The sequence below is a fragment of the Oncorhynchus kisutch genome, linkage group LG8 (genome assembly GCF_002021735.2).
Source record: "Oncorhynchus kisutch isolate 150728-3 linkage group LG8, Okis_V2, whole genome shotgun sequence".
Taxonomy (NCBI): domain Eukaryota; kingdom Metazoa; phylum Chordata; class Actinopteri; order Salmoniformes; family Salmonidae; genus Oncorhynchus; species Oncorhynchus kisutch.
In genome coordinates this window covers 54,902,626-54,929,523 of record NC_034181.2, presented here as the reverse complement: position 1 = coordinate 54,929,523, position 26,898 = coordinate 54,902,626, and the positions used below count along the sequence as shown (strand labels likewise).

The 26,898-nt window shown below is 43.2% G+C and overlaps 1 protein-coding gene across 10 annotated transcripts in view; it reads right to left on the bottom strand.

Moving 5' to 3' along the window:
* The window catches only part of LOC109895296 (cyclic nucleotide-gated cation channel beta-1), an 87,431-nt gene that overhangs the window by 11,393 nt on the left and 49,140 nt on the right, over positions 1 to 26,898 (bottom strand). For 6 of the 10 annotated variants that reach the window (XM_031830572.1, XM_031830575.1, XM_031830576.1 and 3 more), the window contains 14 exons: positions 17,170 to 17,294; positions 16,821 to 16,942; positions 16,448 to 16,591; positions 15,972 to 16,013; positions 12,726 to 12,929; positions 9,424 to 9,438; positions 8,208 to 8,418; positions 8,060 to 8,093; positions 5,440 to 5,608; positions 5,263 to 5,280; positions 2,007 to 2,108; positions 1,571 to 1,719; positions 1,200 to 1,409; positions 191 to 399 (listed from right to left, as the gene is read on the bottom strand). In XM_031830572.1, the coding sequence (XP_031686432.1) occupies positions 191 to 399; positions 1,200 to 1,409; positions 1,571 to 1,719; positions 2,007 to 2,108; positions 5,263 to 5,280; positions 5,440 to 5,608; positions 8,060 to 8,093; positions 8,208 to 8,418; positions 9,424 to 9,438; positions 12,726 to 12,929; positions 15,972 to 16,013; positions 16,448 to 16,591; positions 16,821 to 16,942; positions 17,170 to 17,294 (1,754 nt within the window). The remainder of the gene's footprint in view (positions 1 to 190; positions 400 to 1,199; positions 1,410 to 1,570; positions 1,720 to 2,006; positions 2,109 to 5,262; positions 5,281 to 5,439; positions 5,609 to 8,059; positions 8,094 to 8,207; positions 8,419 to 9,423; positions 9,439 to 12,725; positions 12,930 to 15,971; positions 16,014 to 16,447; positions 16,592 to 16,820; positions 16,943 to 17,169; positions 17,295 to 26,898) is intronic. The other 4 variants (XM_031830573.1, XM_031830574.1, XM_031830580.1 and 1 more) reach the window with 4 other exon arrangements.

Genomic DNA, 26,898 nt, shown 5'->3' with positions numbered 1-26,898 from the left:
TATGTGCCTTTTAGAGGTGTTTCTGAATAATCTGTGTGTATGATTGTCTGTGTTGGCATACATTTTCTAGTACTACTTGCCATAGAGGGCCAGTTTGTGTGAGGGCCTGTTTGTGTGTATGTACCTGTCTGTATAAGCATGGTGCATATGTGATTGCCTACAGTCTATGTGAGGATCCAGATCCCCTTACCACAATATCTCCTCCGCGTACAAACTCCAGGCGGGGCTGAAAGACCAGGATGTCGGTGATGTAAATAAGGTCACAGGTGTAGTCCATTAACAGCCACCAGTAGATGTTGTCTGCAGTCTGGTAGGGGAAGGCCCAGCGCACCGGGATCAGCCACACGTTCCAGTTCCACGCCATCATCACAAAGAACAGCCACACCACGTAGACCAGGTCTACAGGGAGACGAGAGGCACAGACAGAGCAGAGCAGAGTCAACTACAACATGAATATAAAAACTCAGTGGGGGCTAAAAGGTATATTAGGATTTCATTACATTAGTATCAGGGACCAAGGTCAGGTTGGTAAAGATAGTTAATATTTTATTGTCAAGATTCAGAAGTGAGATGGGCCTGTAAGAGGCGCACTCATCAGCCAGTTGGTCATTTATATTTGTATTTTATTTAACCTTTATTTAACGAGGAAAGTCATGTCGGTAAAGTATCATTATGTGTTGTATAGGAATGTATAATGGAACAGGGGTATGTGGTAGTAAAATTGGTGAGGGATATTATCCACTATTCTAAAGTTTTGGTCCTGGATACGGATTAGCTGAAAGCAGTGGTATATTAGATTGTATACCATGGGTATGGCAAGAAATGACTTGTTTACTGTTCTGGGGTTTGTAGAATATGGCTAATATACCACGGCTAAGGGCTGTATGCAGGCAATACCGTGTTGCATCGGGCCTAAGAACAGCCCTTAAAAGTGGTATATTGGCAATATACCACACCCCCCTAGGGCGTGTGGTATATTTACTGTATAATTATGTTGATAACCAGTTTATAATAGCAGTAAAGCACCTCAGGGGTTTGTGGTTTATGGCCAGTATACCACGGCTAAGGGGTGTACCAAGGCACTCTGCATTGCGTCTTGCTTAAGAACAGCTCTTAGCTGTGGAATATTAGCCATATACAGTACCACACCACCTCGGGCTTTAGTGCTTAAGTATAATATGTTTTGGTATATAGCTCACCAGTATAAGGGTCGATGCTGGAAGGGAAACGATAGTCCACTATGGTTTGAAGCCAACTAGGAAGTGGGGGCATTTTGGGAAGTTTGAGGATTTTGATTGGGTATCCATAGAAGTCCCAGTACTCCTCCTCTTCCTCCTCCACCGGGGCTGAGATGTCCTTGTCCTCTTCTGGGGGAGGGGGAGGAGGGGGAGGGGGCGCCTTGGCTGGGGCTGGGAGTGAGAGGTCAAAAGTTATAGGTTATGTGAAAATGGATGTGGGTCAGGGTTGCATTTGCACATTTTAGAAAATCATTTGGCAATTGTGTATTTTGATTGTTGTAAGGTCAAGGGTCAGGGTCACAAGTTAAAGGTCATGCTTAGTGGTAACCTACAGGTTTGAGGGCTGTCTTCCTCAGATTCATCAGGGTCCATCAGTTTTTCCTTCTTGCGGACAGTCCTCGCCTTAAACAGCTTGACCAGTGTAGTCACTCTCTCTTGGACAATCACACTGCCATAGCTTGCCGCTGATGCTGGACGATCCCTGCAGGATACGACATCATCAGTGAGTGAGTGAGTGTGTGCAAGTGTACCATGCATGCGAGTGTGCATGCGTGTTTGTATTACAACAGGTTGGTGGCTTCTTAATTGGGGAGGACGGGCTGGAGCAGAATAGGTTGAGTGGTATCAAATCATTAAACACGTGGTTTCCAAATGGTTGATGCCATTCCATTAACTCTGTTCCAGCCATTGTTAAGAGCTGTCCTCCGCTCAGCAGCCTCCACTGGTTTTGCATGCGTCTTGTGCATTTGCCTGTGTGGCATCACTCACCCATCTTCCACAGTCAGGAGGCCGGTCTGCATCTCCAAGTCATCAACACCAAAAACATCATCCTCTTCAGCACTTCTCTCTTCCACCGGGAGGAGCGAGCCACTAAAGGAAAGGCGATACAAGGTTAGGCAATAGGTGTTGCAAAAGGTGTTGCAATCTACTGCAAAGATAGCCTGCAGAGTTCTGTCCTACTATCCAGGTCTGTACCCAAACAATTTGAACTTCTACTTTTAAAAATCCACCTCTCTAAAAACAAGTCTCTCACCGTTGCCGCCTGCTATAGACCACCCTCTGCCCCCAGCTGTGCTCTGGACACCATATGTGAACTGATTGCCCCCCATCTATCTTCAGAGTTCGTGCTGCTAGGCGACCTAAACTGGAACATGCTTAACACCCCAGCCATCCTACAATCTAAACTTGATGCCCTCAATCTCACACAAATTATCAATGAACCTACCAGGTACCTCCCCAAAACCTTAAACACGGGCACCCTCATAGATATCATCCTAACCAACTTCCCCTCTAAATACACCTCTGCTGTCTTCAACCAAGATCTCAGCGATCACTGCCTCATTGCCTGCATCCGTAATGGGTCAGCGGTCAAACGACCGCCACTCATCACTGTAAAACGCTCCCTGAAACACTTCTGCGAGCAGGCCTTTCTAATCGACCTGGCCGGGGTATCCTGGAAGGATATTGATCTCATCCCGTCAGTAGAGGATGCCTGGATATTTAAAAAAAATGCCTTCCTAACCATCCTAAATAAACATGCCCCATTCAAGAAATTTAGAACCAGGAACAGATATAGCCCTTGGTTCTCCCCAGACCTGACTGCCCTTAACCAACACAAAAACATCCTATGGCGTTCTGCATTAGCATCGAACAGCCCCCGTGATATGCAGCTGTTCAGGGAAGCTAGAAATCATTATACACAGGCAGTTAGAAAAGCCAAGGCTAGCTTTTTCAAGCAGAAATTTGCTTCCTGCAACACTAACTCAAAAAAGTTCTGGGACACTGTAAAGTCCATGGAGAATAAGAACACCTCCTCCCAGCTGCCCACTGCACTGAAGATAGGAAACACTGTCACCACTGATAAATCCACCATAATTGAGAATTTCAATAAGCATTTTTCTACGGCTGGCCATGCTTTCCACCTGGCTACTCCTACCCCGGACAACAGCACTGCACCCCCAACAGCAACTCGCCCAAGCCTTCCCCATTTCTCCTTCTCCCAAATCCATTCGGCTGATGTTCTGAAAGAGCTGCAAAATCTGGACCCCTACAAATCAGCCGGGCTAGACAATCTGGACCCTTTCTTTCTAAAATTATCTGCCGAAATTGTTGCCACCCCTATTACTAGCCTGTTCAACCTCTCTTTCGTGTCGTCTGAGATTCCCAAAGATTGGAAAGCAGCTGCGGTCATCCCCCTCTTCAAAGGGGGGGACACTCTTGACCCAAACTGCTATAGACCTATATCTATCCTACTGTGCCTTTCTAAGGTCTTCGAAAGCCAAGTCAACAAACAGATTACCGACCATTTCGAATCTCACCATACCTTCTCTGCTATGCAATCTGGTTTCAGAGCTGGTCATGGGTGCACCTCAGCCACGCTCAAGGTCCTAAACGATATCTTAACCGCCATCGATAAGAAACATTACTGTGCAGCCGTATTCATTGATCTGGCCAAGGCTTTCGACTCTGTCAATCACCATATCCTCATCGGCAGACTCGACAGCCTTGGTTTCTCAAATGATTGCCTCGCCTGGTTCACCAACTACTTCTCTGATAGAGTTCAGTGTGTCAAATCGGAGGGTCTGCTGTCCGGACCTCTGGCAGTCTCTATGGGGGTGCCACAGGGTTCAATTCTTGGACCGACTCTCTTCTCTGTATACATCAATGAGGTCGCTCTTGCTGCTGGTGAGTCCCTGATCCACCTCTACGCAGACGACACCATTCTGTATACTTCCGGCCCTTCTCTGGACACTGTGTTAACAACCCTCCAGGCAAGCTTCAATGCCATACAACTCTCCTTCCGTGGCCTCCAATTGCTCTTGAATGCAAGTAAAACTAAATGCATGCTCTTCAACCGATCGCTGCCTGCACCTACCCGCCTGTCCAACATCACTACTCTGGACGGCTCTGACTTAGAATACGTGGACAACTACAAATACTTAGGTGTCTGGTTAGATTGTAAACTCTCCTTCCAGACCCATATCAAACATCTCCAATCCAAAGTTAAATCTAGAATTGGCTTCCTATTTCGCAACAAAGCATCCTTCACTCATGCTGCCAAACATACCCTTGTAAAACTGACCATCCTACCAATCCTCGACTTTGGCGATGTCATTTACAAAATAGCCTCCAATACCCTACTCAACAAATTGGATGCAGTCTATCACAGTGCAATCCGTTTTATCACCAAAGCCCCATATACTACCCACCATTGCGACCTGTACGCTCTCGTTGGCTGGCCCTCGCTTCATACTCGTCGCCAAACCCACTGGCTCCATGTCATCTACAAGACCCTGCTAGGTAAAGTCCCCCCTTATCTCAGCTCGCTGGTCACCATAGCATCTCCCACCTGTAGCACACGCTCCAGCAGGTATATCTCTCTAGTCACCCCCAAAACCAATTCTTTCTTTGGCCGCCTCTCCTTCCAGTTCTCTGCTGCCAATGACTGGAACGAACTACAAAAATCTCTGAAACTGGAAACACTTATCTCCCTCACTAGCTTTAAGCACCAACTGTCAGAGCAGCTCACAGATTACTGCACCTGTACATAGCCCACCTATAATTTAGCCCAAACAACTACCTCTTTCCCAACTGTATTTAATTTTAATTTATTTATTTATTTTGCTCCTTTGCACCCCATTATTTCTTTTATTTCTACTTTGCACATTCTTCCATTGCAAAACTACCATTCCAGTATTTTACTTGCTATATTGTATTTACTTTGCCATCTTGGCCTTTTTTGCCTTTACCTCCCTTCTCACCTCATTTGCTCACATTGTATATAGACTTGTTTATACTGCATTATTGACTGTATGTTTGTTTTTACTCCATGTGTAACTCTGTGTCGTTCTATCTGTCGAACTGCTTTGCTTTATCTTGGCCAGGTCGCAATTGTAAATGAGAACTTGTTCTCAACTTGCCTACCTGGTTAAATAAAGGTAAAATAAATAAATAAATAAAAAATAGGAGACAAAGAGACAAGGGACAAGAGATAAACTGCACAAACAAAGCTGTCTTAACTTACTCTGCAGCCACAGCTTTGCTGAATGTGTGAGAAAAAGAGAGAGTGATATTAAGGCAATATGGCTAGTAAATTAAATGTTTGTCTGTCATCCTAGGCAAATCACCATAGAGCAAGTCTGTGCAGCTACTATAATCATCAGACAGGCTTTTGAAGCAGCAGAGTGTATAGTCAGTTTACCTGCGCTTGGTCCCGGGGGCGAGAGACACGGTCAGAGAGATGGACAGGGGGTCCTGGGAGGTGATGATCTGGGGTATGTTGTGACCCCCTCTCATCCCTACGTCTCTGTCCACATCCTCCACTTTAACCGCTGGCAGCACATTCCCTCCTCTGTCCTTTCCAACGCTCCCTGAAGAACACGAGGAACTGTTTTCTATAACTCTAGAAAACTCACTCAAGAGAGTTCTGTTGATAACAACCGAGAACTATCAGATAAAAATTCTAGAAACAACACTTGAAAGCATCCTAGAACTTTGGTATGACGACGAAAACACTCTAGAACCCATGGGGTTTGCTTAGCCCAGGGATAACTTCAGTACAACAGTAAAGAGGCTAATGTGAATTAACAGGTGACTTCCTCCTGAGGCTGGTTGGGAGAGTGCCAAGTGTGTCCGGGGCTGTCATCGAGGCAGGGGGTGGCTACTTTGAAGAGTCTCAAATGTGGAGCGTGTTTTGATTTGTTTGGCATTTTTTGGGGTTGCTACATGATTCCATATTTGTTATTTCATAGTTTTGATGTCTTCACTATTATTCTACAATGTAGAAAAAAAGTAAAAAATAAAGAGGCTATTGTCATTGATGTGAAAGAACAGAACGACACAATACAGCACGACATGGCACAACACGACACGGCATTGCACAACACAGAACAGCACGGCACAGGACATTTCACCCTAGAGGGTTCGGTTCACCTGAGCAGTGGGTGGATGGCTGCTGCTCTTCGAGATGAAGCAGGGTGCACGGTAGAGAGCATGACGGCAGAGATTTGGAGGGCGGTGGTCAAGGGGTCAGGGGTGAGGATGGGGTCAGGATGGGGTCGGGAGGTCTCAGGATAGGTGAAACTTGACTTAGTGCTCTGAGGAGACGGTTGATCTAATTTGACACTAGTTTTCCGAATCTAACTCCAGGTCTGCAGGGAGGGGCAGGCGTTGGGACAGGGGAAGGGAGTGTTACTCCTTGGAGACATCTTCCTGGGGTTGGGTTTGGGACACGGCATTTGGGTTAAGTCTGTTGAGGCGATTGAGGATCATTTGGCAGTACTGTCGCGCCTGCTTGGGTAGCTCGGACATCTCATGTTTTAGCAGGGTTAACTCTTCTGGCAGGGCGAGCATGGACAGTTCAGGAGGGTTCAGGTTATTGTCGCGTAGCAACTTGGTGAGATTGTCGAGGCACTGGCAGGCGTGGGGGATATGCACAAGCAGGCTCCTGATTGGAAAGCAATTGGAGGGCACTGGGCGGCGACATGGTCAGACGTCCAATCAGATCAATACAATTGAGCAAAACAGGAAGTCATGTTAAGATCGAAAATGTTAGAGTAGTAGTTAGTAGTAGTAGTTTTAATGTCTGGTAATTGTGCTGTCATATACAATATATATATATATATATAAGTATGTGTACACCCCTTCAAATTAGTTGATTCGACTATTTCAGCCATACCCGTTGCTGACAGGTGAATAGAATCAAGCACACAGCCATGCAATCTCCATAGACAAACATTGGCAGTAGAATGGCCTTACTGAAGAGCTCAGTGACCTTCAACGTGGCACCATCATACAATAGGATGCCACCTTTCCAACAAGTCAGTTTGTCAGATTTCTGACCTACTAGAGCTGCCCTGTTCAACTGTCAACTATTGTGAAGTGGAAACGTCTCGGAGCAACAACGGCTCAGCCGTGAAGTGGTAGGCAACACAAGCTCACAGAACGGGACATTTGAGTGCTGAAGAGTAAAAATCGTCTGTCCTCAGTTGCAACACTCATTACCGAGTTCCAAACTGCCTCTGGAAGCAACGCCAGCACAAGAACTGTTCATCGGGAGCTTCATCAAATGGGTTTCCATGGCCGAGTAGCCGTACACACAAGCCTAAGATCACCATGTGCAATGCCAAGTGTGGGCTGGAGTGGTGTAAAGCTTACCGCCATTGGACTTTGTAGCATTGGAAATGCGTTCTCTGGAGTGATGAATCACACTTCACCATCTGGCAGGAGAACGCTACCTGCCCCAATGCATAGTGCCAACTGTAAAGTTTGGTGGGGAGGAATAATGGTTTTGGGCGGTTTTTCATGGTTCGGGCTAAGCCCCTTAGTTCCTGTGAAGGGAAATCTTAGCGCTACAGCATACAATGACATTCTAGACAATTTTGTGCTTCCAACTTTGTGGCAACAGTTTGGGGAAGGCTCTTTCCTGTTTCAGCATGACAATGCCCCCGTGCACAAAGCGAGGTCCATACAGAAATGACTTCAGTGTGGAAAAACTTGACTGACCTGCACAGAGTCCTGACCTCAACCTCATCGAACACATTTGGGGTGAATTAGAATGCCGACTGCGAGCCATGCCTAATCGCCCAACATCAGTGCCCAACCTCACTAATGCTCTTATGGTCCCTGCAGCAATTTTCAAACATCTTGTGGAAAGTCTTCAATGGAGGCTGTTATAGCAGCAAAGGGGAGACTAACTCCATATTAATCCCCATAGTTCTGGAATGAGATGTTTTAGGAGCAGGTGTCCACATACTTTACTATATACACTGCTGTTCAGCATTGATGAATATCCTCTTATTACATGAAGCAGGAAGACTCACCTTCACACCCTGCTTCGTCGGCACTTTCCTCTTCCTGTAATGAGAGCAGTGAACTTAAAAAACATTCTCCATAGTAATAGCGTTAGTAACACCCATGAAACTACAGTGTGATATCTGGATATCTGTTGGCTGTTAAAATGTTCCCTACCTGAGTTGCGGCAGTGGGTGGAGTCTTCTGGTCGGCTGGTTCTGGCCGTTCGGTCACTGCCGGGGCCTCTGTCGCTGTAGGAGATTGCGGCTCTGGTTCTGGTTCAGGGGAGGCCTCTCTGGGGGTAGACACTGGGGGGCTTGGTTCGACTGACTCCGCCTCTGCCTCAACCTCGGACAACCCCTCGGCTGGACACACATCCATCAGGCACCTGTATGAGGGAGTGTGGTCCGATCAGTGCAGCTTTACTGTGTGATAGCCAATAGGAGTAGCGTTGAACACTGAGAGAACCTATCAATTCAATCTTAGTGCTGGATGTGAAGCAGAGAAAATAATTAGGACAAACACACATCCACCTAGCTCTGGTCCAGGGCGTTAGAGCTGCTTGCTAGAAAGCTCAGCATTACCATAGGCATATGCACTCTGGGCATACAGAGTAAGATGTCAAGATGCAATGTCTCGCAATTGCAGATAATGAATTCTCCACTGCTAAGAAAATAATTTATATCCGTCACTGAAACAGATGCAGCCATATCTCAACAACAATGTAGACAAATTGTTCTTTATTACACAACTTACTCAGAACCCATTGGGGGGGGGGAGGAATCTCTCTGACTATTGTTCTCTAAAGCCTATGTGGTCTCCTTCTTCCGTGACTGTTTGCCTCTTAACTGTGGCAAACGCATTGTAAAATACAGTGCGTGGTCTCACCCTCACAACAAATAATCCTGGAGTTTTGTCTGATTTCTGATAACCGGATTGGTTGGTTTGGAGGAAAAGCTTTGGCGCTTGATGTGAACTATGACTGCCCTGCCAATCACAGGGCATAAATCATCGGGACAGCCATCGACAACCAGATCAGACGGGTATGAATGGGAGGATTTCGGGACAATGTTGCCACAGCGGCATTGAATTATCAAGATAACATTTGTCATTCGGGACTGTGAGGATGGATACTGGGGAGAGGGATCGACTTAGATGTTGTCTTTGAATTGGTTCTGTCTGTTTGACATTGGGTTAGAGCTCAACTATGTTTTTTTTTTAAATGAACGAAGCAATTGTTTTGTGTAGAATGGGAAAAAAAGAAAGAAGACTAAGTTAAACATATCCCAGACTAGTCATTACATAGCCTCGCCGCCGGCCCGCCAATGAGAATACAGTATCTGGAGACTACTAAGTCATTCTTAAGGGTCTAAATTTGGTTTTTAGAACCTACCTTTTCAGGTCCACTCTGATTCAATGAGGAATTGGCGGCACAAGGCAATACAAGAGACATGTCAAACTGAATAAGATCTTTTCTCACCATTACTATCAGCTCTCAAGCTCGGCACAAAGCACTGTTGTTAGGCCTATGGACTGTTGCTTTAGCATTCTACAGTCTCCAAGACTGAACAGCAGATAGCACTAAAGCTGCTTAGTGAATTCATTGCTCAACCTCCAAGTGATAGCTGTAACAGTGTGATCAATGTTGCACAGTGCCTTCAGAAAGTATTCACACCCCTTGATTTTAAAATGAATTCAAATGAGATTTGGTGGCACTGGCCTAAACACGATACCCCATAATGTCAATGTGGAAATGTTTACATATTAATTAAAAATGAAAAGCGGAAATGTCTTGCAACAATAAGTATTCAACCCCTTTGTTATAGCAAGACTAAATAAGTTCAGGAGTAAAACATTTGTAAAACATTTCTACTAAGCTAACACATGGAAAATATTTTTAATCTTAGGACCCCATTATATATATATATATATTTGACAAATTATTTGATAATATATAGAATTTGGCCATTAGTACCGTAGCCCATAGAAACGCATTGAAAAACACATTCATATATGGCATTTTTTTAAATCATAAGTGATACGGTTTTGAAGTGTCTGTCTGTGTCTGTTATATCTAGGAGATATAAGAAAGCTCAGGAAATATTCAAGTTTTTTTGAATACATATTTAACAGCTTATTTTGATTGGAACAAAACTATCTCCATACTTCCATTAATTTGTATAGGTTACCTTCAGACGAGTCCAGAGACACTTCGTAGAGCAAAATAGAGCATTATGAGAGTTGAGAATTCCCCCTTTCCATCGTGAGGTCATATTAGTTTATGTGTCGGGGGGCTGGGGTCAGTTTGTTATATCTGGAGTACTTCTCCTGTCCTATTCGGTGTCCTGTGTGAATCTAAGTGTGCGTTCTCTAATTCTCTCCTTCTCTCTTTCTTTCTCTCTCTCGGAGGACCTGAGCCCTAGGACCATGCCCCAGGACTACCTGACATGATGACTCCTTGCTGTCCCCAGTCCACCTGGCCATGCTGCTGTTCCAGTTTCAACTGACCTGAGCCCTAGGACCATGCCCCAGGACTACCTGACATGATGACTCCTTGCTGTCCCCAGTCCACCTGGCCGTGCTGCTGCTCCAGTTTCAACTTCCACCTGACTGTGCTGCTGCTCCAGTTTCAACTGTTCTGCCTTATTATTATTCGACCATGCTGGTCATTTATGAACATTTGAACATCTTGGCCATGTTCTGTTATAATCTCCACCCGGCACAGCCAGAAGAGGACTGGCCACCCCACATAGCCTGGTTCCTCTCTAGGTTTCTTCCTAGGTTTTGGCCTTTCTAGGGAGTTTTTCCTAGCCACCGTGCTTCTACACCTGCATTGCTTGCTGTTTGGGGTTTTAGACTGGGTTTCTGTACAGCACTTTGAGATATCAGCTGATGTACGAAGGGCTATATAAATAAATTTGATTTGATTTGATTAGTTTGTAGCCAAATAGTTTGGGCTTGGCACATCAGCGTTACCGACTTCAGATGCGTTCCTTAATATTTTCAAGCATGGTGGTGGCTGCATCATGTTATGGGTATGCTTGTCATTGGCAAGGACTAGAGAGTTTTTATATATATATATATATATATATATATATATATATATATAAACAGAAAAGAGCTAAGCACAGGCACAATCCTAGAGGAAAACCATGTTCAGTCTGTTTTCCAACAGACATTGGGAGACAAATTCACCTTTCAGCAGGACAATAAACTAAAACACAAGGCCAAATATACACTGGAGATGCTTACCAAGACGACATTGAAAGTTCCTGAGTGGCCTAGTTACGGTTTTGCCTTAAATCGACTTGAAAAGTTTGCTGATGACATTGTATCGGTAGGCCTGATCACCGACAACGATGTGACAGCCTATAGGAGGTCAGAGGCCTGACCGTGTGGTGCAAGGACAACAACCTCTCCCTCAACGTGATCAAGACAAAGGAGATGATTGTGGACTAAAGGAAAAAGAGGACAAAGCACACCCCCATTCTCATCGACGGGGCTGTAGTGGAGCAGGTTGAGAGCTTGGTGTACAGATCACCAACAATCTAACATGGTCCAAGCACACCAAGACAGTCGTGAATAGGGCACAACAAAACCTATTCCCTCTCAGGAGACTGAAAGGACTTGACATGGGTCCTCAGATCCTCAAAAGGTTTTACAGCTGCAACATCGAGAGCATCCTGACGGGTTGCATCACTGCCTGGTATGGCAACTGCTCGGCCTCCGACCGCAAGGCACTACAGAAGGTAGTGCATAAGGCCAAGTACATCACTAGGGCCAAGCTTCCTGCCATTCAGGATCTCTATACTAGGCGGTGTCAGAGGAAGGCCCTAGAAATTGTCAAACACTCCAGCCACCCTAGTCATAGACTGTTCTCTCTGCTACCGCACGGCAAGAGGTACCCGGGCGCCAAGTCTAGGTCCAAGAAGCTTCTAAACTGCCTCTACCCCAAGCCATAAGACTCCTGAACATCTAATCAAATGGCTACCCAGACTATTTGCATTGATCTTCAACCAACTTGACTGAACTTGAAGAATAAAAATAATAATAATGTGCAAATATTGTACAATCCAGGTTGCACAATATCTTGGAGACTTACTCAGAATGACTCACAGCTGCCAAAGGTGATTCTGACATGTATTGACTCAGGGGTGTGAATACTTAAGTAAATTAGATATTTCTCTACTTCATTTTCAATAAATGTGCAAAAATGTCTAAAAACACATTTTCACTTCGTTATTATAGGTTATTGTGTGTAGATGGGAGAGAGAAAAAAAACATTTAATCAATTTTGAATTCAGGCTGTACCACAACAAAATGTGGAAAAAGTCAAGGGGTATGAATATTTTCTGAAGGCACTGTATGATATCATAACATAGCCTTTCATTACTAAGTCTTCGCCTCCTCAGCTTCATATCTCAGTGTTTATTCTACTATGCGTGAGACAATTCCCGAGTAAGAATCTACCACTTAGCATGACGTTACTTCTGAACACTCAAAATAGTCATCTTAAACTCCACATAATAAATAAATCCCTCTTTGGCCTTTTGGTTTCAGTAAAAGCCACAAAGCTGAGCGTATGTGGGGACAGCAAACCGTTTAGCCGCATGGGAATGCCATGACGCAGTGAGTAGCCTTGGTGTTAAAAACAAAGCAGGAATAAGCCTCTACCCGCTAAATGATTTGGCTTACTCTGTGATCTTATTTTCCACTTTAGACTCCACAGCTTTAGCTTTGTTGTCTTCAGATATCTCATTGTCTTCAGCAACTACAATATCCATCAGAGTATTGTCTTCAACGCTCAGAATATTCTCAACGACAGTAACCTCTATGGCTTTATTTTTCTCTGGACTTTTATTCTCCATGCTCTCGTCGCTCTCGTGAAGCAGTTTCAACCTGGACGATTTGACCATGAGAAGGTTTAGGAATTAGACATTCAAACGCTATCGCTTACCAACTCTATCAGCACTCAAGCTGGGGAGAAAGCGCAGCATGGAATGTCGGCTTTGAATCCATGCAGAGTTAATATGCCAAATAAGATGTAACCAATTGAATAATCTGTTAACAATATGTGTTACCATAAATCTTAACATTGTTCAGCTTTACAAGTTTGTGCCCAAACACTGTCCATCTATACTGAACAAAAATATAAACGCAACATGTAAAGTGTTGGTCCCATGTTTCATGAGCTTGAAGTAAAAGATCGCAGAAATGTTCCACAAAAAGCTGATTTCTCTCAAATGTTGTGCACAAATTTGTTTACATCCCTGTTAGTGAGCATTTCATTATAATTGGCTGGACCTGGACCAGGCCCACCCATGGCTTCACCCCTGCCCAATCAAGTGAAATCCATAGTTTAGGGCCTAATATATTTATTTCAATTGACTGATTTCCTTCTATGAACTGTAACTCAGGAAAATGGTTGAAATTGTTTTATGTCGCGTTTATATTTTTGTTCAGTATAGATGACGCTGGTTGAGTTTTTGTTTTCATGGTCCTTCGAGACAGAAAATTTTCGTACAGGTCTTGTACCTGTTGTCCCAATCATGCTCCATTGAGCAAGTTTCAAAGTTGACACCAACCCCTTTGTCCCCATAGTTTAAGTTACACCTTAGCCCGACCTTCAACTGGTTAGGTAAAAGGGCGCAAAGCATTAAAGCTGTACATCTGTGACATTGGGTACCATGAGGAATGCGTAGCCTAGTTTCTATGGCATCAAAGCACAACTTCTCAGCACATTCCAAAGCGGGAATAAGCCTCTATCGGGTAATGATTCAGCTTACTCAGTGATCTTATTGTCCTCTGTAAGCTCCAAAGCGTCAATGTGGTCCTCAACGACAATATTGTCCTCAGCAACATTTATGTCTTGGTTGACTGTTTTCTCCTCTGATATTTGACTGTCTTCAGTGATTGTAATAATGACTGAAACTTCTGCTATCTTATTCTTCCCAGGACATCTATTCGCCCGAGATATCTTATTCTCTACAGTTACTATTTTCTCCTCTGCAACTTTTCTGGCTTCATCGATTGTTTTCTCATTGGATATTTCTCGCATAGTATTCTGTTCGTTCATTTGAATTTTCACAATGACTGTCACCTCTTCTGTTATTTTATTGTCTTTAGATATCTTATTATCCTGCGTGGTCGTAATGCCTTCATCAGTCTTCATTTCCTCAACGACGGTAATCTCGTCTGTAAACGCTGGAATCTTATTTTCCTCAGAACTTTCATTTTCCTCTGCTCCTTTAGTCTCCGCAGATATCGTCTCTCCAACGGCCATCTCTCCAACCACTATATTCCCATCAGAAGATGTCTTGTCCTTATTTACATGCTTTCCCTCAGGTATCTTGATATCCGGTGTTAGGATGCTCTCTTCAATCTTAATTTTCTCAACGGCAGTAACCTTTGTCTTATTCTTGTCAGGTCTTTTATATTCCACTGTACCTTTTGTCTCCTCTGACATCTTATTTTCCTGTTTAGTTGTATTTTCTCCAGCGTTCTGAATTATTTCCTCAATGACCTCAATAACCTCATCTGTAACCTCTGGTATTTTGTTATTGTCAGGACTTTTATTTTCCTCTGTTACTTCAGTCTCAGATATCTCCTCTCCACTGACTATATTCTCCACTGTGGTCATATTCTGATCATAATCTTCTGTGACTGTAACCTCTGTTACTTCAGTCTCAGATATCTCCTCTCCTATGACTATATCCTCCACTGCGGTTGTATTCTGTTCAACATTCCTGATGACCTCATTGACTGTTACCATAGGTATATTCTCTTCAGTGACTCCATTCTCATCAGCAGCAACTTTTTTGTTTTCGTGTACATTTTTCTCCTTCGATATCTTATTGTCTTGTGTGGTCATATTCTGTTCAATGATCTTCACTTTCTCAGCGTCTGTAACCGCAGATACTTTAGCCCTGTCCGGATTTTCATTTTCCTCTGTTACTTTTGTCTCCTCAGCTATCTTGTCGTCAGTAATTATATTATCTTCGGGAAAAACTTTTGTGTCTTCGTGGAAATTACTCTCTTTTGATATCTTACACGCCACTAGGGCCGTATTCTGTTCAAGGTTCTTCATTTCCTCAGTGATTGTAACCTCTATTATTTTAGTCTCAGATATCGTACTATCCTGTGTAGTCATATTATCTTCAGTTTTTGGAACTATTTTCTCAAATACAGTAACCTCCTCTGTTACTATATTCTCCTCAGATGAAACCCTTTTGTCTTCATTGAAATGAATCTGAATAGATATCTTATTGTCCTCTGTTATCGTATTCTCTTCGGGACTCTCAATGTCCATGTTCTCGTCGCTCTCCGCCTGAAGCATCTGCAACCTGGACGGTGTGCAGAAGGGGACAAACAGAGCTTCAGACAGTCTCAGACAGTTAGACAGTCATAAACCGTAGTTTTAAACATGTACAGAGCTCGATTTTACACATCAGTTTTCAATTGTGCTCCCCAAATAGTGGGCAAAAGCAATATTGATCATTTTAGGGCTTAATCCGTTTATTGAGGGTGCCTTGAAACTCCAGTCACCCCTGTAATTTGAACGGCTGCATCCATATCACGAAGAGCAGACAAACAGCAGACAAACAGAGCCCCTCAGCCCTCCAGAATGTATGTAGGCTACTGTGCAGCAGTCTTAGAAATCTCAAGCTCCGTATCCTATCAAACATCTGGTTAATGAGTCAAACTGTAGAGGGAAGAGGATGGGGTCAAAGGTTTGGATGTGAGATGTTAACATGCTTGAGATAGAGGCTGCCCCTAACTACAGATTTCGGGATCAGATTAGACGACCCCTGACTGTAATCTTAACCATTAGGGTGGCGATTTAATGTTTGACACCAGAGAGAAGTGGTTAAGGGCAACATTCATCTACTCTGCTGCGGATAGAAGCGTGGAAGGATAACAGGGAGTAGGAGCGGGACTTACTCAGGGTCTTCCTCGTTCTCTTCCTCCTGGATATTGGGCAGTCTTTGCAAAACAGACAGTGAGCAGGATGATTATTAAGGGTTGTCTCATTGGCGATGACATGTCCTGGTGTGTGTATGTGTTTGCATGTGTGTGAGAGCAAGCCGCTGCACGACGGCACTAAGTGCAGCTCTCAGCCTTACATTGCACTTTTTATCACAACCCAGTGATCCTCACTTCATTGGCTCAGCACGAACCAGCTCAGCAACACACACTCCAGCACACTCACATGTGCATCGAGATGGTAGGGGATGGACGTTCATTCACCTATGGGTGTGTGTTTGTGCGTATGTTTGTGTGTGTGTACGTGTGTGTGTGTGAGTAGATGTGTGTGTATGTGTCTGTGTGTATATGTATGTGTTTGTATGCAAACATGCATGTGTGTGTATGTGTTTCTGTGTGTGTATGTGTGTGTGGGAGGGGGGGGGGGGACGTACTGCTCTCCATCAGTCTCTTGCTGTGAGTCTGTGGCCCTCTGGGCACTGGCAGCCTGCTCCTCCTCTAGTTGTCTAACTGCCATCTCAGCCGCCTGTCTGGCCACCTCCTCAGCCATCCGTGCTTCTTTTAACTGCTGCTGCAGCCTGGAGACCAGGTGAGTGGGCAGGGGTCAATACATCGGACAATCACACAGAGCCAAAAGGCATTGATGAACACAACGGCCAATCCCAACTCAATCACTCGTACAGACAAAGGGAGACAGATCTCTGGGGGGAAAAAATACGAGATTGTAAAAAAAAGTGAGTGTGAGACAGAGAGAGAAATTACATAGAGAATAGGAGGGAGAGGAAAACAGATGGAGTCTTTTATTACTTCTCCTCCACTTTCACCATAGCAGCCTCCTCTGCCTCTTTCTTTATGCTCTCTATGAGGGGAGTCCACCTCTCTGTCTGTGTCTCTGCATCTTCTGCTTCTTGTTGCATTTCCAGAACCTGCTGCAACAGAGAAATACAGTACATACAGAGAGTACGGCTATTGCAGCTCCAGATAAAGAACATTATTAAGCTCAATGGAATTTCCATTAGGAAAATGGAACAGTTTTGTTCCTGTCACATCATGTTGGTGACTTTCTGGTCAACTTTGAAGCTATTGCCACTTTTGTCCATTCAAGCACAGTAATCTACTGACTACCAGCAAGGCTGTATCTGATTCTGCCTCTGACCTGGGGTATGAGTGAGGGTAAGGCCTGGAGCAGGGCCGCTCCCTGAGCCACTTTGTTCTCCTTCTCCTCCCAATCCGGGTCCACCTCCTCCAGAACCATTTCTTCATGCCCTTGCAGGATGAGGACTAAATTGAAAATAGGAAACAAGTTGCACAAAAAGGAGGTGGGTCAGTGGGTTAAGTGTTAGAGGATATGGAACAGTAGGGTGGGATCAACCAATCAAGAGAAAGACCTCATATTCAGCAGCCAATTAATGCTTAAACTGTATTCATAACCAAGTGGGAAGGTGGTATTTATCACATACGGCTGGGAAAAATCCACTTGAAACCCCTCCAACTAGTGGGAAGCTCGTCTATCATCCCCAAGCTTCTACTTCTCCCACAAGCTTCGACCTCTTCGAGCTTCGACTTCTTCGACTTCTCACACAATTTTCCTACTAAGGAAATTACCTCGATAACAGCATTTTGGCAACCGATTGAATCCCATCAGTCACAATAGGGATTCTTTTTTGTACTTAACAGGTTCTACAGAAGTTCAAGTTTTCCTTATCAACAAATAAGTCATATATTATGCATTACCAAGGTGTCTAATATGGTTCAGAGAAGTTTCATATGATTTCTCAAAATGGTCACAAGACCACAAGCATAAATCTCCAAGGTGTACTTTTAGCGATGCATTTGGCACCAGAAGTCTATATTCAACAGCTTCAAACATAATGTTTAAAGGGTGTAGTTTACATATGCGCTCTAATTTTCAATAGATTGAATCCATGATGCTCGTGGTATATGAAAATATCGTAATGGTCATATTTGTGACCAATGGGAAAATACAATGGCTTTGACGATTATCCATTAGCCTTTACATATGTGTAAATCAGCGATTTTGACTGTAAAATGTCATATTTTGATATTTTTGGGGGAATTGCCATTGGGGAATTACCAGACTTACGCTTATAGGGAAGGACATTCAACAAGAACAAATGACTAATGATTGGCTGAGAGAAATTGATTATACAAATATTGTGGGGCTGTTTTGTTAGGCTTCAGTGTGGCTTTTGACATTATCGATCATAGTCTGCTGCTGGTAAAACTGATGTATTATGGCTTTACACCCCCTGCTATATTGTGGATAAAGAGTTACCTGTCTAACAGAACACAGAGGGTATTATTTTACGGAAGCCTCTCCAACATAATCCAGGTAGAATCAGGAATTCCCGAGGGCAGATGTCTAGGCCCCTTACATTTTTCAACTTTACTAAAGACATGCCACTGGCTTTGAGTAAAGACAGTGTGTCTATGTATGCAGATGACTCAACAATATACATGTCAGCTACTACAGAGATTTAAATGACTGCAACATTAAACAAAGAGCTGCAGTTGGTTTCAGAAGGGAAGATATAAGTTTGTCCTAAACATTTAAAAAACTGAAAGCGTTGTATTTGGGAAAAATAATTCACTAACCCCTAAACCTCGACTAATCTTGTAATTAATCATGTGGAAATTGAGAAAGTAGTGGTCATGGTCAAAACATATTGATACAACAGTAGCTAAGATGGGTCTGTCCATAATAAAGTGTTGTTCTGCCTTCTTAACAGCACTATCAACAAGGTAGCTCATACAGGCTCTAGTTTTATCGCACCTGCACTCAGTCGTGTGGTCAGCTGCCACAAAGAGGGTCTTAGGAATATTGCAATTGGCTCAGAACAGGGCAGCACGGCTGGCCCTTGGATGTACACAGAGAGCTAACATTAATAATATGCACATCAATCTATCCTGGCTCAAAGTGGAGGAGAGATTGACTTCATCACTACTTGTATTTGTGAGAGGTATTGACATTGAATGCACCAAGCTGTCTGTTTGAACTACTGGACACCCATGCATACCCCCCAAGACATGCCACCAGAGGTCTCTTCACAGTCCCCAAGTCCAGAACAGACTATGGGAGGCACACAGTACTACATAGAGCCATGACTACAATGGAACTCTATTCCACTTCAAGTAACTCATGCAACCAGTAAAATTAGATTAAAAAACAGATAAAAATACACCTTATGGAACAGTGGGGAATGTGAAGGGACACAAACATAGGCACAGACACATGCATACACACACGTACACATGGATTTTGTGTTGTAGATATGTGGTAGTAGAGTAGGAGCCTGAGGACACACTTAATGTGATGTGAAATCAGCTGTGAATGTATTGTAATGCCTTGGCAGCAGCTAATGGGGATCCATAATACATAGACTCATACACTGAAAAAGTGTCATAATTGAACAAATATTTAACGTCAATTGGTTTGTTAAGTGTCTCTACCAAAATGGTAGATCTGGTTTATGTGCGTTTTGCTGAATAGTCATGAAGGTAGACCTGGTTTATCAGAGTATTGGGACATAGCCACAGGTGTAAACCTGGTTCATATGGGTATTTGGGCTGAGACAGTCAGAGGTCACCAAGTGCAACATAGCTTCAGCGTGTAAATCAGCTAGAAAGATGTGTCGGATTCAAGTAATTGTCTCTGGCCCCCTCCCAGTTAGGGGGAGTGATGAGCTCTACAGCAGAGTCTCACAACTCAATCGCTGGTTGAAAACTGTTTTCTGTCCCTCCCAAAAGATAGAATTTGTAGATAATTGGCCCTCTTTCTGGGACTCACCCACAAACAGGACCAAGCCTGGCCTGCTGAGGAGTGACGGACTCCATCCTAGCTGGAGGGGTGCTCTCATCTTATATACCAACATAGACAGGGCTATAACTCCTCTAGCTCCACAATGAAATAGGGTGCAGGCCAGGCAGCAGGCTGTTAGCCAGCCTGGCAGCTTAGTGGAGTCTACCACTAGCACAGTCAGTGTAGTCAGCTCAGCTATCCCCATTGAGACCGTGTCTGTGCCTCAACCTGGGTTGGGCAAAACTAAACATGACGGTGTTCGCCTTAGCAATCTCACTAGGATAAAGACCTCCTCCATTCCTGTCATTATTGAAAGAGATCGTGATAGCTCACATCTCAAAATAGGGCTACTTAATGTTAGATCCCTTACTTCAAAGGCAATTATAGTCAATGAACTAATCACTGATCATAATCTTGATGTGATTGGCCTGACTGAAACATGGCTTAAGATGGATGAATTTACTGTGTTAAATGAGGCCTCACCTCCTGGTTACACTAGTGACCATATCCCCCGTGCATTCTGCAAAGGCTGAGGTGTTGCTAACATTTACGAGAGCAAATTCCAATTTACAAAAAATAAAATTACGTTTTCGTCTTTAGAGCTTCTAGTCATGAAATCTATGCAGCCTACTCAATCACTTTTTATAGCTACAGTTTACAGGCCTCCTTTGCCATATACAGCGTTCCTCATTGAGTTCCCTGAATTCCTATCGGACCTTGTAGTCATAGCACATAATATTCAAATTTTTGGTGACTTTAATATTCACATGGAAAAGTCCACAGACCCACTCCAAAAGGCTTTCGGAGCCATCATCGACTCAGTGGGTTTTGTCCAACATGTCTCTGGACCTACTCACTGTCACAGTCACACTCTGGACCTAGTTTTGTCCCATGGAATAAATGTTGTGGATCTTAATGTTTTTCTGGACTATTGGACCACCATTTTATTACGTTTGCAATTGCAACAAATAATCTGCTCAGACCCCAACCAAGGAGCATCAAAAGTCGTGCTATAAATTCACAGACAACACAAAGATTCCTTGATGCCCTTCCAGACTCCCTCTGCCTACCCAAGGACGTCAGAGGACAAAAATCAGTTAACCACCTAACTGAGGATCTCAATTTAACCTTGCGCAATACCCTAGATGCAGTTGCACCCCTAAAAACTAAAAACATTTCTCATAAGAAACTAGCTCCCTGGTATACAGAAAATACCCGAGCTCTGAAGCAAGCTTCCAGACAATTGGAACGGAAAAGGTGCCACACCAAACTGGAAGTCTTCCGACTAGCTTGGAAAGACAGTACCTTGCAGTATCGAAGAGCCCTTACTGCTGCTCGATCATCCTATTTTTCCAACTTAATTGAGGAAAATAAGAACAATCCGAAATTTTCTTTTGATACTGTCGCAAAGCTAACTAAAATGCAGCATTCCCCAAGTGAGGATGGCTTTCACTTCAGCAGTAATAAATTAATGAACTTCTTTGAGGAAAAGATCATGATTATTAGAAAGCAAATTACGAACTCCTCTTTAAATCTGCGTATTCCTTCAAAGCTCAGTTGTCCTGAGTCTGCACAACTCTGCCAGGACCTAGGATCAAGAGAGACACTCACATTCTTTTAGTACTATATCTCTTGACACAATGATGAAAATAATCATGGCCTCTAAACCTTCAAGCTGCATACCCTATTCCAGACCCTATTCCAACTAAACTACTGAAAGAGCTGCTTCCTGTGCTTGGCCCTCCTATGTTGAACATAATAAATGGCTCTCTATCCACTGGATGTGTACCAAACTCCCTAAAACTGGCAGTAATAAAGCCTCTCTTGAAAAAGCCAAACCTTGACCCAGAAAATATAAAAAACTATCGGCCTATATCGAATCTTCCATTCCTCTCAAATTTTTTTGAAAAGGCTGTTGCGCAGCAACTCACTGCCTTCCTGAAGACAAACAATGTATACGAAATGCTTCAGTCTGGTTTTAGACCCCATCATAGCACTGAGACTGCACTTGTGAAGGTGGTAAATGACCTTTTAATGGCATCAGACCGAGGCTCTGCATCTGTCCTCGTGCTCCTAGACCTTAGTGCTGCTTTTGATACCATCGATCACCACATTCTTTTGGAGAGATTGGAAACCCAAATTGGTCTACACGGACAAGTTCTGGCCTGGTTTAGATCTTATCTGTCGGAAAGATATCAGTTTGTCTCTGTGAATTGTTTGTCCTCTAACAAATCATCTGTACATTCCGGTGTTCCTCAAGGTTCCGTTTTAGGACCACTATTGTTTTCACTATATATTTTACCTCTTGGGGATGTCATTCGAAAACATAATGTTAACTTTCACTGCTATGCGGATGACACACAGCTGTACATTTCAATGAAACATGGTGAAGCCCCAAAATTGCCCTCGCTAGAAGTCTGTGTTTAAGACATAAGGAAGTGGATGGCTGCAAACTTTCTACTTTTAAACTCGGACAAAACAGAGATGGTTGTTCTAGGTCCCAAGAAACAAAGAGATCTTCTGTTGAATCTGACAATTAATCTTAATGGTTGTACAGTCGTCTCAAATAAAACTGTGAAGGACCTCGGGGTTACTCTGGACCCGGATCTCTCTTTTTTACGAACATATCAAGACTGTTTCAAGGACAGCTTTTTTCCATTTAAGTAACATTGCAAAAATCAGAAACGTTTTGTCCAAAAATGATGCAGAAAAATTAATCCATGCTTTTGTTACTTCTAGGTTAGACTACTGCAATTCTCTACTTTCCGGCTACCCGGATAAAGCACTAAATAAACTTCAGTTAGTGCTAAATACAGCTGCTAGAATCCTGACTAGAACCCCAAAATTTGATCATATTACTCCAGTGCTAGCCTCCCTACACTGGCTTCCTGTCAAAGCAAGGGCTAATTTCAAGGTTTACTGCTAACCTACAAAGCATTACATGGGCTTGCTCCTACCTATCTCTCTGATTTGGTCCTGCCGTACATACCTACACGTACGCTACGGTCACAAGACGCAGGCCTCCTAATTGTCCCTAGAATTTCTAAGGAAACAGTTGGAGGCAGGGCTTTCTCCTATAGAGCTCAATTTTTATGGAAATGGTCTGCCTATCCATGTGAGAGACGCAAACTCGGTCTCAACCTTTAAGTCTTTACTGAAGACTCATCTATTCAGTGGGTCATATGATTGAGTGTAGTCTGGCCCAGGAGTGTGAAGGTGAACGGAAAGGCTCTGGAGCAAGGAACCGCCCTTGCTGTCTCTGCCTGGCCGGTTCCCCTCTTTCCACTGGGATTCTCTGCCTCTAACCCTATCTAACCCTATTACAGGGGCTGAGTCTCCTGTCTTATCTGGTGTCCTGTGTGAATTTAAGTATGCTCTCTCTAATTCTCTCTTTCTTTCTCTCTCTCGGAGGACCTGAGCCCTAGGACCATGCCTCAGGACTACCTGGCATGATGACTCCTTGCTGTCCCCAGTCCACCTGGCCGTCCTGCTGCTCCAGTTTCAACTGTTCTGCCTGCAGCTATGGAATTCTCACCTGTTCACCGGACATGCTACCTGTCCCCGACCTATTATTTGACCATGCTGGTCATTTATGAACATTTTCTGTTATAATCTCCACTCGGCACAGCCAGAAGAGGACTGGCCACCCCTCATAGCCTGGTTACTCTCTAGGTTTCTTCCTAGGTTTTGGCCTTTCTCTGGAGTTTTTCCTAGCCAACATGCTTCAACACCTGCATTGCTTGCTGTTTGGGGTTTTAGGCTGGTTTTCTGTACAGCACTTTGAGATATCAGCTGATGTACGAAGGGCTATATAAATACATTTGATTTGATATAGATATGCAGATGTAGATCTGGTTTATATTAGTATTTGGACTCAGTCAAAAGTGTAGACCTGGTTTGTACAGTAGTAGTACTTGAGCTGAGTAGCAGGGGTAGACCTGGTTTACATTTTATTCAGTATTCAGGCTACGACTACGATTCAGGCTACGACACATTTAGACCTGGCTTAGTTGACTAAATGTGTTCAAGAACAGGTGCAGACTTTGTAGGTACGTAAAATTGGTGCTGAAGTACAGGTGTCAACCTGGTTTGTATGAATAGTGGGGCTGAAATGCATAAGCACACCTATTGTTATGACAATTGGCAGTTCTATGTAACAGTATAAAAAAAATCAATATTGGGTTAGAAGTGAAGATGCACACCTGGTCTGTAAGGATATTGAGGCTGAAGTACAAGTGTAGACCTGGTTTGTATGAATGTTGAGGCTTGGGCACTGGGGGTAGACCTGTCTTATATGAGTATGCCCATGGATTTACCTGGTTTATATGAGTAATGGGGTGTAGGGATACACAAGGCTCATACAGGTAATGGGTCTTGATGGATATGTATTGCCCATTCAAATCCTTTCTGGCAACAAGTTTGTGGTAATATAAAAAGTGAATGGGGCTTTGGCACATGTGTTTTACCACTGTACTATGAGTTTATCTAGGAAATGATTTGCGTATACAGGTCAGAGGTCACAGTACTAAGATATGCAAATAAAAGTGTTGGGGTGTGAGGCTAATAGCTGGATATAGGTTACTGTTGTTGACTTGGGGAATACAAGTCTAAGGAAAGTGAGTAACAGGACTGAGATAGGCAAGTAACATGGGTGAGGTGTGTTGGTAAAGGACCTGTTTATGATGAACAAATCGGGCATTTAGGGCTAAGATATGGGTGTATCTGTACTTGATTGTATCAATAAGAGTGTACTGGGATGTGGGTGTTAGTGTTTTTCTTAAATCAGCTATAATATTGCAGACATATTATGGCTTCTATCAATGTAATTGTCTGCATCATTTCCAATAACCCATATGTATTTTTTTTGTAAATATGCAGTACCAGTCAAAGGTTTGGACACACCTACTCATTCAAGGGTTTTTCTTTATTTTTACTATTTTCTACATTGTAGAATAAAAGTGAAGACATCAAAACTGTGAATTAACACATATGGAATCATTTAGTAACCCCAAAAGTGTTAAATCAAAATACATGTTATATTTTATGTTCTTCAAAGTAGCCACCCTTTAACTTGATGACAGCTTTGTGTGCTCTTGGCATTCTCTTAACCAGCTTCATGAGGAATGCTTTCCAATAGTCTTGATGGAGTTCCCACATATGCTGAGCACTTTTTGGCTGTTTTTCCTTCACTCTGTGATCCAACTCATCCCAAACCATCTCAATTGGGTTGAGGTCAGGTGATTGTGGAGGCCAGATTATCTGATGCAGCACTCCATCACTCCATCACTCTCCATGGTCAAATAGCCCTTACACAGCCTGGAGGTGTGTTGGGTAATTGTCCTGTTGAAAAACAAATGATAGTCCCACTAAGTGCAAACCAGATGGGATGGCGTGTCGCTGCAAAATACTGTGATAGCCATGGTGGTTAAGTGTGCCTAAATCACAGACAGTGTCACCCCCAAACCTCCCCCACACCATCACACATCCTACCTCCAAGCTTCATGGTGGGAACCACACATGTGGAGATGATCTGTTCACCCACTCTGCATCTCACAAAGACACCTTGGTTGGAACTAAAAATCTCCAATTTGGACTCATTAGACCAAAGGACACATTTCCACTGGTCTAATGTCCATTGCTTGTGCTTCTTGGCCCAATCAAGTCTCTTCCTCTTATTGGTGTTCTTTAGTAGTGGTTTCTTTGCAGAAATCCAACAATGAAGGCCTGATTCAAACAGTATCCTCTGAACAGTTGATGTTGAAATGTGTCTGTTACTTGACCTCTTTGAATAATTTTATTTGGGCTGCAATCTGAGCTGCAGTTAACTCTAATGAACATATCCTCTGCAGCAGAGGTAACTCTAGGTCTTCCTCTCCAGTGGCGGTCCTCAGGTGAGCCAGTTTCATCATAATGCTTGATGTATTTTGCGACTGCACTTGAAGAAACTTTCAAAGTTCCTAAAATGTTCTGTTATTGACTGACCATGTCTTAAAAATGATGGGTTTTGACTTCTAAACTTAAAAATATGAAATATCCTTATTCATGTCACTGAGGGAGAGAGGGGAATGTTGAACGTTTACATTCTGTCAGGATATGTTATTGTTAGCCATCAGGGATCCTATGGAAAGAGAAGATACCCAGTATGGTACAAGTCAACATGACAGCCGTGAGTTGGGGAGGAGAGAGGAATTTGGGCAGAGGTCAGGTTAGATGAAGAACAGATATCAATAAAGTTTTGTCTAGCAACAGTGGTGTATTGGCTGTTCAGATGTGTAAGGAGGGGGCTCAGCATAGGAGAAAAGGTTAAATACCTTTTGGGTGAATAAACTTGGTTTGAGCTTTTATAGTTTTCCGTCAATTTTTACCCTATTATTTAGACCCTAACAAAGTACTGATGGACTTTCATTTATTTTTGCTTATTTGAGCTGTTCTTGCCATAATATGGACTTATAGAGCTATGTTCTGTATACCACCCCTACCTTGTCACAACACAACTGATTGGCTGAAACGCATTAAGAAGGAATTAAATTCTACAAATGAACTTTAAACAAGGCACACCTGTTAATTGAAATGCATACGAGGTGACTACCTCATGAAGCTGGTTGGGAGAATGCCAAGAGTGTGCAAAGCTGTCATCAAGGCAAAGGGTGACTACTTTGAAGAATCTCAAATATAAAATATATTTTGATTTTATTTCAACGTTATTTAACCAGGTAGGCAAGTTGAGAACAAGTTATAATTTACAACTACGACCTGGCCAAGATAAAGCTAAGCAGTTCGACACATACAACAACACAGAGTAACACATGGAGTAAACAAACATACAGTCAATAATACAGTAGAAAAACAAGTCTATTTACAATGTGTGCAAATGAGTTGAGATAAGGGAGGTAAAGGCAATAAATAGGCCATGGTGGCGAAGTAAATACAATATAGCAATTAAACACTGGAATGGTAGATGTGCAGTAGATGAATGTGCAAAGTAGAAATACTGGGGTGCAAAGGAGCAAGGTAAATAAATAAATACAGTAGGGGATGAGGTAGTTGTTTGGGCTATTTACAGAT